General features: G+C 39.3%; 2 protein-coding genes across 8 annotated transcripts in view; one reads left to right on the plus strand and one right to left on the minus strand.

Annotated features, from left to right (window-relative positions):
• Window positions 1-198: 198 nt before the first annotated feature.
• Window positions 199-4,966, plus strand: TOMM6 (translocase of outer mitochondrial membrane 6). 2 transcript variants are annotated; one of them, XM_077334529.1, is made up of 3 exons: window positions 384-581; window positions 2,768-2,872; window positions 4,618-4,966. In XM_077334529.1, the coding sequence occupies exons 1-2, from the start codon at window positions 460-462 to the stop codon at window positions 2,862-2,864; spliced, it is 219 nt and encodes a 72-aa protein (XP_077190644.1). In that variant the 5' UTR covers window positions 384-459; the 3' UTR covers window positions 2,865-2,872; window positions 4,618-4,966. The 2 variants fall into 2 exon arrangements, with proteins under 2 accessions (XP_077190645.1, XP_077190644.1); XM_077334530.1 differs by lacking the exon at window positions 4,618-4,966 and having other exon boundaries at window positions 199-581; window positions 2,768-2,876.
• The window catches only part of USP49 (ubiquitin specific peptidase 49), a 50,537-nt gene continuing 41,916 nt past the window's right edge, over window positions 4,965-13,585 (minus strand). For 5 of the 6 annotated variants that reach the window (XM_077334515.1, XM_077334519.1, XM_077334516.1 and 2 more), the window contains one exon: window positions 4,965-13,261. In XM_077334515.1, coding sequence (XP_077190630.1) covers window positions 13,071-13,261 — 191 coding nt within the window. In that variant the 3' untranslated portion in view covers window positions 4,965-13,070. The remainder of the gene's footprint in view (window positions 13,262-13,585) is intronic. The other variant, XM_077334520.1, reaches the window with a different exon arrangement.

The following is a 13,585-nucleotide window of genomic DNA, read 5'->3' on the forward strand; positions in this document are numbered from 1 at the left end:
GGCAGGCGCTACGGGGCGGCAGTCTAGCGGATTCTACTAAAGCACGGAACGACTGCGGGCTCTCCGGAGCCACAAGCAGGATTCCTTTTCGCCTCTAGAGGCTTGCAAGGCGGGAAGGGCGCCTTTCTTGCCGCGGCTCCGTGCTCGAGGGAAGCACCCAGCGGACGCGGCCCTTCCCACCTTGCAGAGGCCTCGGCCACAGCCATTGTCTGGCGCGGCCTAGCGGGCGTCGTGGGAGAAGGTCAGGGCGACGCCGGTCGCCAGAGGGAGGGGAGGAGGGGAGACCCTCGTTCGGGGAGGGCGCTGAACGCCGAAGGGCGGCCACTTGGCCGCTGGGATCGCTCGCTCTCCCCTTCAGAAGCCCGCCAGGATCTGACGTCGGACTTTTCGCCGGATCTGCAGTTTCTGTCAGCGCCGCTTGGAGGGCATTTCCTGCCGGCAGGGGAGGGGAGCGGCGGCATGGCTCCGAGCGGGCAAGGCGCGGCCGGCGGAGGGGCCTCTGGGGCGGTGACGCCCGAAGGGCTGCGGGGCTGGGTCCGGGGGGCCTATCGCTTCGCCACCGACCGCGCTGATTTCCGTAGGTGGGTCTGAGGGGTGGAAAGGGAAGGGAAGGGACGGGGCGTGCGGCAAGTGCGGCGGCGGCGGCAGGTAAGGGTCCTGCCCAGTTCTGTCACTTGGCCTGCGTGGGCGTCCATCGCGCGGGGCTCCGGCAGCCTAAGTCCATCGCGCGGGGCTCCTGTGGCGTCTCGAGAGGCTCAGCCGCCTTGTTGGGGCATAAATGCTTCTCGATTGGAGCTCGCTTGAATAAGGAAATGAAGGGCATTTGCCTTCCTACAAGCATGGCCGCAGGTAGGAAAAAGGGAGCCGGAGAGGCTGTAACAAAACAAGACTAGAAGGTCACGCGAGGGGTGTGCGTTGGAACAAAATCTCCCCCTGTAAGGCATTGTGTTGGTTCATGGAACAGCAATGTGAAGAGGCGTGAGCAGAGAACTGTCGCATGCTTTAATGGTAAAGGTATCCCCTGTGCAAGCACCGGGTCATGTCTGTCCCTTGGGGTGACGCCCTCTAGCGTTTTCATGGCAGACTCAATACTGGGTGGTTTGCCAGTGCCTTCCCCAGTCATTACCATTTACCCCCCAGCAAGCTGGGTACTCATTTTACCGACCTCGGAAGGATGGAAGTCAACCTTGAGCCGGCTGCTGGGATTGAACTCCCAGCCTCATGGGGAGAGCTTCAGACAACAGTCGCATGCTTTAGGCTTACCCCAAAGCAATTTTTGGCTCAATTTTATCCACCAGTCATTCCCGTGTGGATCTAGACTGGGAACATCTTTAACTCTCGGTATTTAGTAAACATTAAACATGATTTTAATCTTTTCTTTCGCCTTGTATATTGTCATCATGTTTGCCTCCTGCCAATCTTCAGGTTTTCTGAGGCTTCAGGAATGGCAGGAAGTTGCATGCATTTTCAGTTAACCCTTTCTGCTCAGTCTGCTTAATTCTGGTGTGAGAAATGTTGAGATTTGTTATGTATCAGAGGTTCCCACAGACAAACTTGGTTTTGAATTCTGTGTTTGACCAGCACATCACTAGAACCAGGTCTGCAAGTTATTCTTGCATGGTCACTGAATCAATAGTCATGTTCCAGTGATCTTCAAATGGATTGTGGAGCCCTACCTGCAGGATAAGTTTCTATAAGTTGCCTTTTAAAATACATTGGTATTTTTTATTTTGAAGATCTCTTGGTGTTGTGTACACATATCCATATAGTGGAAGGGCAGGTGCCTCTTGCCTCTTTGTATGCGCACTGAGAACAGCAGCCCAACGAGTTGAGGTCAGTCAGTGGAGGAGGAACTCTGTTTTAAGTCAGGCATGAGACCTGGGGATGAAGGCGAATCCCAATGGTGGAAAAGTTGGACGCAGCTGTTGTAAATCAGTTAAGGATATGACTCAGAATAATAACTGAAATAAATAGTTCCTTTGACCCTGGATATTTAATATTCTTCAGTAATATAGTAAAGTTATTGAGCTGCATATCTCCTCCTGTTCAGGACACATGTTTATGGTCACCCTTTACAAATGTGTTGGCCTAATTGATTTATTATTATTATATTATTATTATTATTTAATTTTTAGACCGCCCTTCTCCAAATAGGTCTCAGGACGGTTTACAACATAAATAGTTAAAACACAGTAAAAGTTTCTGTAGATATATTCCTTTGTATAAGTAATGGTTTAGAGTTTGTGGACTTTATTAATTAATCTAGAATTGTAATTCTTGGAATACAAGTTTGTCACATTTTTAAGGAAATTAATTTATTTATGAAATGTTTGTATATAAACAGATGATGAATGTTTATAGTTCCCTTTGCATAGTCTGTCTGATGTGGGAAAACTTGATTTCCAAAAGGATGCTGTGTAAAATTTAACAGCAGGCAATAGAAAATAAGCAGCAGGAGCAGACATGCATTCCATCTTTGTGCATACTTCATTAGCTACAAGAAGGAGGGTGGGCAATATGGACAGGTTCTAAGCAACATGTTTTATGCTCAACAGGTAACAAAGAACTGTACATCCCCCTCCCCTGCAGCTTTGCCATATGCCTAGCCATTAGGAAGACTGTTAAGCTGTGATTATGTGCCATTTGTTACATTTATATCTAGTGTAAACATCTCTAGTCAGGAAATCCTCCAGTAAGCTTGTGTGTAAGCAAACAGTGGTATCTGGTGACCCAACTAATCACTAAACCTTCTCTGAATTTGTTTCAGGAATCTCATAGTTAATCTGGGTCTCTTTGCTGTGGGAGTTTGGGTAGCCAGAAACTTAACAGACATCGATCTGATGGCGCCCCAACCTATTGCATAGTAGAGAAGGTGAGTAGTTAATTTTATACAGTACACCACTTAGTTCATCTCTTTGCATCAACAGATAATTGAAGTGTTGAATAAATGGAATAATTGAAAACACTCTGCATCTGTAGCTTTCTAAAATGAGTGATTTTGGCAGACTCTTAGATTCCTAATACACTTCCACCAAACTAGGCTGTTATGACTCAGACATTGGGAGATCTGAGTGTTGTTCCTTTTGTTTGATAAAATAATTGTTTATTATGTAATACTGGATTAGAACCTTTAACTTTACTACTTTCAAAGCAATTCATCTCCCTCTTTTGTTCCTTTATTAAGAGTTGGTTTTTATACCCCGCTTTTCATTGCCTAAAGGAGTCTCAAAGCAGCTTACAATCAACTTCCCTTCCTCTTCCCCACAACAGACACCTTATGAGGTAGGTGAGGCTGAGAGAGTTCTGACAGGACTCGGTCAGAACAGCGCTATCAGAGCTGTGACGAGCCCAAGGCCACCCCAGCTGGCTGCATGTGGAGAAGCAGGGAATCAAACCCGGCTCACCAGATTAGAAGCTGCTGCTCTTAACCACTACATCATGGAGGTTCTAGATCCAACCTTGTTTCAAAATTATGATGTAGTTTAAAGTGCCTTGAATTTCAAGGAAAATTCCATAGAGATGGATTCAGGTGGTTAGCCGTGTTGGTCTGAAACAGCAGAACAAAATTAAGAGTCCAGAGGCACCTCTAAAACCTAGCGAAGTTTTATTCAGGGTATGAGCATGTACATATCTTCAGATGCATGTACATATCTTCAGATGCATTGAATGTTTCAAGCCTATCCGTACATAGAGGGTAAGCAGTAAATGAGTATACAAGATAATAAAGATGTTTAACAGATTCAAGGACCAAATGAGAGTTTATACCTTGAATAAAACTTTTTTGGTCTTAAAGGTGCCACTGGACTTGAACTTTGTTCTAAGAAAATTTCAAAAATCTGGAATTTTGTCCTAGAGGAGGCCTCCTAACAGCACCTACATTTTGCCACTTAGCAAATCAAAATCACTTTAACTTTACATTTATTGATTGGAAGGCCATACAGAAAAAAGTATGAATGATCCTTGTTGATAATACAGTTTAAGTGGATCGGATTTCTCTGGCATAACCTAAACAAAATTAAAAGTTCTAGAGATAATTCTGAATGCTGGTTACAATTTCAGTCAAGAAAAGGGCTTGTTAAATAAACATGCCAGAAGGAAGGCATTATTATGATTCATTCACTTCTTCAAGTCTGCCTAAAGAAAGATATTACGTTGGATTTTGTGTTCATGTATGCATGTTAGCAGCAACTCTGGGTCACCGCTCCTCAATGATAATGTCATATTCTTCCTTAAAATGGATAGGCTTGAAACATTCACTTGTAATTTCTTCATATTAGCCAAATACCCTTGCGCAGAATTTATTTCCCGAAAGGGTGAGGAATTATGGTAAGCACACGGATTACTTGTCTTTCTCCATCCTACAAGTCCCCTCCAAATTGCTACATCACTACTATTGGAAATAAAAATTGAGGAAAAAATTGAGCAATGTGTGTTTTAGACACTGATGTTTTCTAGATAAGTTTAGATGGCAGTAAATGCTAGAAATTTGAAAATAAACATGGGGTTACACAGAACTCAACAGTCTGTTGGGGTTATTTTTTTGAGGGGGAATCTATTGAATTCTCTACTTGTGCAGGACAGCATCAGTCTTCTGATTCTTATAATACTTGATTACAGATGAAAAGAAAGTAGACCTGCATCAAATCTGAAGATTTTCCTCTTCGTGTATGACCAAATGAGTTGTCATTGATCATTGAGCTGTGATGTTACCTTCCATGTTCTAAAAAGTCAGGCAAAGACAGCGCTGAAAGTCTAATATGAGTAAGGAGAACTGGAAAAAAGTTACAATAACAACATTGTGTACACTTCTTTTTGGCGTATTAGGAACAATGGTCTACTGCACTGGCAACCTAGCACCATGTTGTATTTTGCCCAAAACTATAAACTATGTTAACTTTTACAGATGAAATTAATTTATGTACTAACAGATTCTGAACTGATGTATTAAATAAACGACATGCCAGTGCATTGAACTTTTTCTTTTTAATAGGAAATTTCAGCTTACAAAAACAAGGTAAAAAGAGTAAAGATTTACAAAAATCATAAAAACATGATTCATATTTCACACTCAAAGAGGAAGTAACAAGCCCCAGTCTCACATGTTTAAGTAGGACATTAGCTATCCGTAGGGAAAATACATTTTAAAAGGCCTAGGTGAGCCTAAATTATGAACAATTTGCTGCCAGCATAAAGGTGGTGTGGTGATGTAGATTACGATTGTATGACTTATGTGGAAAATAAACTGTTTAGTGTTGCATAGCATTTTGGTGCCTTAGCTTACTTTCTATTGCCTTTGAAGTTACAGGAAACCACTTGTTAATGAAGTATTGTAAAATAAGAATCAAGATGCTCTTTCTTTCACAGAATACCACTACAATAAGCCTCATAAAGTTTCTTTAGATGATTGTTAAAGCAATTTCTTCTACTGAGGGGGCATTAAATAAATCATAGAACATTTCTACTTAAGACTTTGGATTCCACCATAGGGAATAAGAGAATTGGTCCTACTAGAATAGAATCTGTCAGAAATAGTGTTATTTGGACAAAAAAAAGATGCACCTTTAAAAAAAACATTAATTTTCTTGTCTGACAGAACATTTCAATCTGCTTTGCATTTGTTGCATAATGGTCGGTTGATTTATATTACAAGCTATAAAATCCATTCAGCAGCTGTATTTTTTTAAATGCACTGAGGTGGTATGAGCCAGCTAAATGAAGTCAGAACAATCCATGTTCTCCCTAATTACCCTAATAAGTAACTGTGTAGCAGTAGTCAAAATAACTGGGCATTTTTGTCACATTCTACAAGTCACTAGTATGTGTGTGCTTCAGACACCTCCCCCCAGAAGACAAAATGGTGCAGACTACTTTTCCAAAATGTTATAAGGAATTTTGCATTAAGAAAATGTGAGACTTTGTAGCACTTCTGTTGAGTCTTTCATGGTGAAGCTGAGGTGATTGGCAAAGGAGATTTCTGCCTTTTCCTAAAAGTTCTCTTGACCTACTGTTGCGACCACAGTTATTTTTGAAATCTCCTTTGCCAAGCATTTCAAAGATAACAAACTTTCTACAGTGTTTGAAAATGAAGTAACCTATTTTGTTGCCAATTACATTTTTACATTAGCGCTCTAAATATTAAATTATTGTATCTCTTTGTCAGGGTTAGGATTGTGGCCTTACACTTGGCTTGAATCATGCTTGATTTCTTTTAAATAAGCTTTTGCTGCGTTTAATTTCTGCTAGCATTCAGTACTGCCATTGTAAGTTTCACTAAGCAAAGCTCTAAGTTTGATGGTTCAGTGACACGAAATTTCTAGTACATCCTTGGTAAATACCAGAGGAGTATTTATGCTTATTGTCTATATGTTCTTAGGGGTATTGGCAAGACAGTACACTCAGAATAAGAGGCGGCAGCAACCCTAGGGAGCCTTTCTTGGTGGGTAGTGATAGGACAGAGGAAGCTACAAATTCAAATCTACCCACCTTCCTCTGTAGCACCTGCCAATATGGCTAACATGTACACTCCCCTTTTGTGACTCACTGATGACCTTACTTACTGCTGTCCACCTCAGTAATGTTACTCCTATGTGATGACTCTTAGGATATTGCAAACAACTCAAAAAAAGAACATTTCTAAAAAATCCTGGACAGGAACCATCTGTAGTGGCTATAAAGATGCATTCTACAGTTTGAGCCATTTGTAAATATCCCTTAAGATTAGAAAGTCTGTTTCCCCCAAGGTTTTACATGTTGGCTTCCTTGGTTACAAAATAGTTCTTGGCTTGAATAGGACAGCATGGGATGCCAAAATGTTAAATTCAGTATTGAGTCTAATGTATTTTTCCCTATAAAGCAGATTTACCAACCTATTTTGGATTTTAAAGAATCTGTAGGAATAGAATTTTCAAGACCTGCTTACTTGATTCAAGGTTGCTGGTTACAATCACGAGAATGATTATCCTTTAAAGGCACTGAAAGATAGTGAGGGAACTGAGTTGCCTTGTACTTGTTCCACCTACTCCTGTGGTAATTAGCAGGACATCCTGAGAGGCAGAAGCTGTGACTACTACTACTCTCACTTTATCCATTCTCTTAAGCACTTGATTTATAAGTCTTCCAGTTAACTGTATATTCTCTCCTGGCTACTGTATATATTAAACATAAAGACATGTTTTGCAAATGTACATCACAGTAATTTGCTTTAATTTTGAGGGTATGTTTTAAGATTTTTTTCCCATGCTACAATTTAGAGTTAAATGTACTTTTTATGGTTTTCTTCATATTGAAACACTGCTTACATCTTCTAGTTGAGGCACTAATTGATATTCCTAGATACATTTCAGAGTAGTTACTGGCTCTGATACAAAAGAATATTCAGTAGGTACTGGATTCTCTGCTAATCACCTTTACAAAGTGAAATTTAGTTTCTCTCAGCCCAACTATACATAATCAATTTCAGTGCTGTAATACTATCTGTCTCAAGGAGAATTCAGTTGATTTTCTATTAATAGGAACTCTGTACCATGATAAAGAAAATGGTTATTTTTGCAAGGCACCAGTGATTTTATGAGCCTTTTCTTAAGTGCTGTTACGAGAAACTTCAGGAGCTTTTTATCTTTTACACCAAACATAGTACTTGTTCTAACAGAATTAATCATACTTTGAAAAAGTATTTACTGACCAAGATTTAAAACAAAACCCAAAATTATGATCTTTTGAGCAAATTATTTGCATTATTAGAAATAGTCTGTAGACACACAGTAAGATACATCAAGTTGCTGGTAGAAACCGTTTTTCCCATTCACATATAGATATGAAATGTAAAAAAAGCCAATGATACTAAAATATTGTAAATACACAGATTTGGGAGAACAAAAAAACACCCCCAAAATGTTTAAACTTGTGTCCCATGCAAAATGTAATTAGATACAAGGCACCAATTTTTTCATCTTAAAAAATTTGTTCACAAAGCTTTATCGGTAGGCAAAATTAATTCCATCCCAGCTCACTCCATTCATACAAATTATCTTCAGTCTGCAAATACTGTTTGAATGTGGCTGCAGTTTGGGGTATTTGCTGACTGTGAAAACCCACTTACTAATTTTCTCTCAGACATACTTGACACACATACAACATATGGAATTTTACAATCAGAAAGAGGCCTTCTCTATATCAAAGTATAACAGAGAACATTAATGTTTTTTAAGAGTCTTGTGAGTCCATAGGACACATTTAACACCATTTCCATTTTTCCCTATATTTTAACATATGGGTGTGTTATGGTTTCCCTGAAGTTGACAAAAACATCTAGAGTTTGGAAGCAACACAAAAGAACACAATTTGACAGGTAATATGCTGAGCTATTGTCCTAATTGATTTGTTTGGTTTATAAAGTCAGTAATGTTTTCCCAACACACATTGTGGGCCTCAAATGCATAAGATAGTCTTTCCTCACAAATTTAAAAACCGTTGGTTAGATAATGCAGCTTGCAGTTTAGTACTAAAAGCTGTGAATGAAATCAAAAATAGGTCTGTGCACGTCAGGCGTTACAAATACAAAGGATGGTTTTCAAATATCTCCTTGTCTGTTTTAAAAGATTAAAGAGGGTGAGATTCAAAGGGTGAAGCTACTTGTTACACTCAACATGGGGCTGATTCAATGCCAGGATTCTGATGCAAGTTATTTCCCCCTCTCTTCTGTTTTGGCAAACCATGTGCCTTCTCTTACTGGCAAGGCAAGGAAACTCACATGGTGATGTTATGGTACAGGTTAATTTGCCTAAACATAAGGAGAGACTAATATGATTCATCTGTTACAGGCCATTTTGTCCTCAATCAAAGGGAGCAGGCAATAATAAAAGTGCTCCAAACTTACCGAAATAGCCTTATTCATTACTTGAAAGCCCTGCAATTTTGGTCAGTAAGTCCTTGCACTGTCAGAGATTGCGGAGACCTTAAAATAATTATATTAAGTCAAGAAAATGTTTAGCCCCTTAAGACCACTTAAAAAAACAAAAACATGGTGTACTGTATCCCACTGCTCCACCTTTTTGCTTTCCAAAACAATTTGAACTATATAGACAAATCTAGGCTTGTTATCTTTCGCAATGGTAATGGTACTTTTAAATGTAGATTCAGGTGGATAGCCATATTGGTCTGAAGTAGCAGAGCAGTCTTAGTCCAGTGACACCTTTAAGACAAACAAAGAAGTGTGCATGCTCACGAAAGCTTATACCTTGAATAAAACTGTCAGTCTTAAAGATCACTGGACTCAAGCTTTGTTCTACTTTTAAATATAGTTTGTTTTATTGTACCATGATCCCAAGCATGTTTATACAGAACAAACTATTCTGAGTTTGGTGGGACTTGCTTCCTGGTAAACGTGTTAGGATTATAGTCTTAAGAAAAGTGGAACCATGTAGGTGCTTTGGGGTCATGTCATGCCAGAATGTGTTTACTTGTAACTTGGTGCACTCAACCTTGTAACCGAAATGCTTCTCTGTAATAAATGTCATAAGGATCAGGGATGATTAAATAGCTTTCACTTAACATATGTATAACATAGAGGAGCTAAATGTGGCTGGGAAAATTAATATGGGAAGACATGGCTAATGTTTTACTCTGTTGGCTTTCTCTTATAATAGCACAAATGCAGCTATCATGAAATGTCAACTGTAATTAAATTTCTGCCAACCAGGACACTTCAAAACAGAGTACAACATAGTACTCTCTTTCTATATCTGTCTTCTGCAAGGAGTACAACATAGTACTCCTTGCAGAAGACAGATATAGAAAGAAACAACATAAAATGCCATGTGTTATCACTTCCAAATAAAAGCTGATTATTAGAAACGTCACAGTATTGAAACAGCAAGCTTAATTCGAAGTAGTTACTTCCTTTCCTACTAACACAAATTTTAACTGCATGTTTTCCCACGTCTAATGACTCCATTGTTCATGAGAGGCCACTAATGCCCAAGTCTGCTTGGGGAGATACGAGAGATGCCCAGCTAATATTATGTTGCCAGCTCCAATGTTGATGTCTCCCCTTTTCATGCACCTAATTTATGAGTTATCCAGGTAGTAGGGTCATAAAACTCTTTAGCTATGTCTTTACCAGCACCTTTATATTGCTGACAAATAGCACATGACAGTGATCTTCATAGTATGAAAACTGTCACCTATTTCTGCACATAAAAATATCACTAAGAGTGACTAGGGCAGGTTAGATTTATTTTGGCAAAATAAGTAAAAAAAAATCTGGCTTCACAGCAGTATTACTATACTATTATTTGTATAGATTCCTTTTAAAATAGCATTAATTATAATGCTGCAGTTGGAAAATTGGCCTTCTTTAACAAAACTTACTGCTAAGGTTGTTTCCAAATAAAAACTTCCAGTGTGCTGATTCAGTGTACCCAGTACTTGCAAACTAATTTCTACTAATCTAAACCACAGACCCATGGAATAAACAAGTATGGCACAGTCCAAGCTGTGTGCAAAAATCCTATGCTGTCTTTCCTCCTCTAGTTCCAGATTAGTGAAAAGCAGGAAACTGCTGCTGCCTAAAAAGACCTTAGATTTATTTTCTTTTGTCATTCAGTTTTTATTATGAAGCTATTGATGGATTGTAAATTGATAAGAACAGACTAACTTTTAAGAGAGAATGTTTACTCAGCCAAAAGCCTGAGAAACAATGGATTTTTAAAAATGGGTGAGTGGTAACTACAGGAAAAGTGTTTGAAAATCCTACATATGCTAGTTCTCTGCACATCATCTAGCTTGCCATATATCATCTACTCACATGCTAGGATTTCACTTTTGGCCGGACACTACAAAAGTAATTCAAGCATATGCCATCATACGTTGTAAAATAAAGCCAAAGTACGGCGGTGGGTAGGCCTGTTCGACCAGAGGCAGGAATCAGCATCTGTTGGTTTTCTGTCACTGTGTGGCAGATTTGGTGAAAAGGCATTTGGCTTGGATCTAGGGTTGCTTGCTCAAGGTTGAGATTTTGGAGGGTGAAGCCTTGAAAGGGGAGGGGGATCTCAGCAAGTTAAAATGCCATAAAGTCTCCCCTTCCAAAGCAGCCACTTTCTCCAGGAGAACTGATCTTGGCCATCTGAAGCTCAGTTGTAACAGACTGGCAGCCCTACTTGGATATTACAACATAATTCACCTTGCACTTCTCTCCAGCCACTGCAGAATTTTTTCTCTGCCCTGTGTGCAACGCTAATTTTTTTAAGGATCCCTGACACACCTGAAAGTTTTAGTGGCAGAGGAAGCCACAGCAACTGACAGAATTTACTGCAGCCAAAGAAAAATGCAAGGAGAACAATGATGGAATTGAAGCCTGGGGTTCTCTTGAAAGCATACATGGGCATTATTCTAAAAAACAAATTCAGTGGCAGATAAATGGTCATACCTAATCATTACAACTGCGACATTTGCTTTTTCATAATCTTTTAAGATGCTTAATATTTATAGCAATTAGATCAATGCCCATTGGTTCTACAAGGGGGCTTCATCCTTAATCTGCCAAATTTAATTTTCTCTATGAAAAATTAGGTATTCTCTATTACAGCAAAGCTTGGGGGGGGGAATCCCCTCCCAGCCTAGCTACAAAATCAACAAAAGTTATATCTATTTAATGTGCTGCACCTTTGAATATACAATGTCTGTGTGTTTATAACTATCAATATTTCCAGATTTAAGAGAAGCAAGATGCCCAACTACACAGAAATTAGTGTTCAACTGTGCTCTTTCTGCAGGATTGCAGCAGCAAAGATCAGCAACTGCTCTAGCCTTAATCCAAATTACCACAGATACCTAGTAGTATCAAAAACCTGGTTAGTGACTGCATGTACAAAAAGTACTGAATGGGGATGCCACAACCTCACAATATAGAGGTATCTTTCTGTAGCAGTATGCCTATTTTGATTCCACAAATATGAGGACTGCTGAGAGGAAGAGGATCAATACAACTCATCCTTAGTTCAGGTGAGAGCATTCTTTTATATGTGACGGATCTCCCTAAAACAACAACAAAAAGCTAACACAGGAGTAGTGGTAATTTTAAAAGGCAAGAAATTAAAGGCATTTCCCCCTTTATCTGCATGATTACTGCTTTATCCCTGATCATCCTCAGCATGTGAGAAGTTGTTAACCATTTGACCAAGAATTGATATGCTATGATAACAGCAGCTGAAAACCGTAATTCAATAAACTTATGATTCAACTGTAACCAAATGGATCCATATATCCAGTCATTTCATGGGGGATCATCATATGATAACTGACAACGAAAACTAGCTTTCCCATAAATTGCTACAATTGTTACATGTAGAATAAATGAGTTCAAGCTAAACTGGTGTCATATTTGTAGTACTTCTTGTAAGGTGGAGTTTTCCATACTTTTTAGCAAAGACCTAAACTGAAATAGGCGATATATTCCTAATATTCCAAAATAATTTTAGACTTCATCTGTTTCCAACAAACTAGAATTACTGCAGGGGATTATCAAGAGGAGAGCACATTTTGCTAGCATAAAAGTTTAGGGAGGTCTGGTACAGTACAACTCCATGTACCCAAGTTATTAGTAGAAAGACAGAATAACTGGGCTAGTTATTTACACCCAGAGGGTGCAACAACTGTTCATCTCAACAAGACAGCAAGAATTAAATGGGATTCTACTGTACCTGTGCATTCTTCTGGAGGAATTTACACATATGGCCAATTGAATGGCTTTGTATCCTGGTTGTATAGAGGATGGATTCTCCTATTTTTTCCATGCCACATTAGTTTTATCTTTGAAAGATGATAGATGGTCCAAGACATTGAGGCTGTTACTCTTTGCTTTGTTTAGAAGAGGAAGGGGTTTACAAATACATTTGTCTCTTTAAAAAATGTTCTGCTACAATCTCATAGAACAGAGTTGCACACAGTAAGACGCCCACTTTTTGAGACTGCGGATCCAAAGAATTCCTCCAGGAGTATTTGTTCCTGCTAAGATGAGTGAACTCCAAAAGTTTTAAAAGTGAACCAGCTGATTGAGACAGTAATGCTTCCTTTCAGGGGAGTGTCAGTCTTCTGTCTTTTTCGTTGAGTTTGGACGGCACCTGAGCTTGAAGTTGTGTTTCTGAGATACTTGCTTTGCCCTGCACAGTTCTTTGAGTATAAAAAAGAATGTAGGCCTGGGTTTTGCATACCTCCTCCACACTACATACATTCAGTTTGGAGTCATTGCAGTGGACCCAAAATCCTAAAAGGAGTAAAAAGAGTATATTAATGGCAAGACCATATCCTGACTGTATTGGGGCTGATTCACAAGTGTTTTGGGAAAACAGTTCAAAATCTGTGATTCTCAATTGCCTCAGTATCCAAAAAGCCATGCAGTTAGCTTTACAGACCCAAGAGGCTTTGCACTTATTTTGCTTTAACATAGGAAGCAACTATTGAAATGGAGGGACTTTCAAACAAGCACTTTATGAAATGCTGTAGTGTCTGGTGTTCAATAGATATATCAAATATATATATGAGCCTTCGGGGAGGGCGGTATATAAATCTTAAAAAAAAAATCCAGTTG

This window comes from Paroedura picta, chromosome 4, assembly GCF_049243985.1.
Source record: "Paroedura picta isolate Pp20150507F chromosome 4, Ppicta_v3.0, whole genome shotgun sequence".
NCBI lineage: Eukaryota > Metazoa > Chordata > Lepidosauria > Squamata > Gekkonidae > Paroedura > Paroedura picta.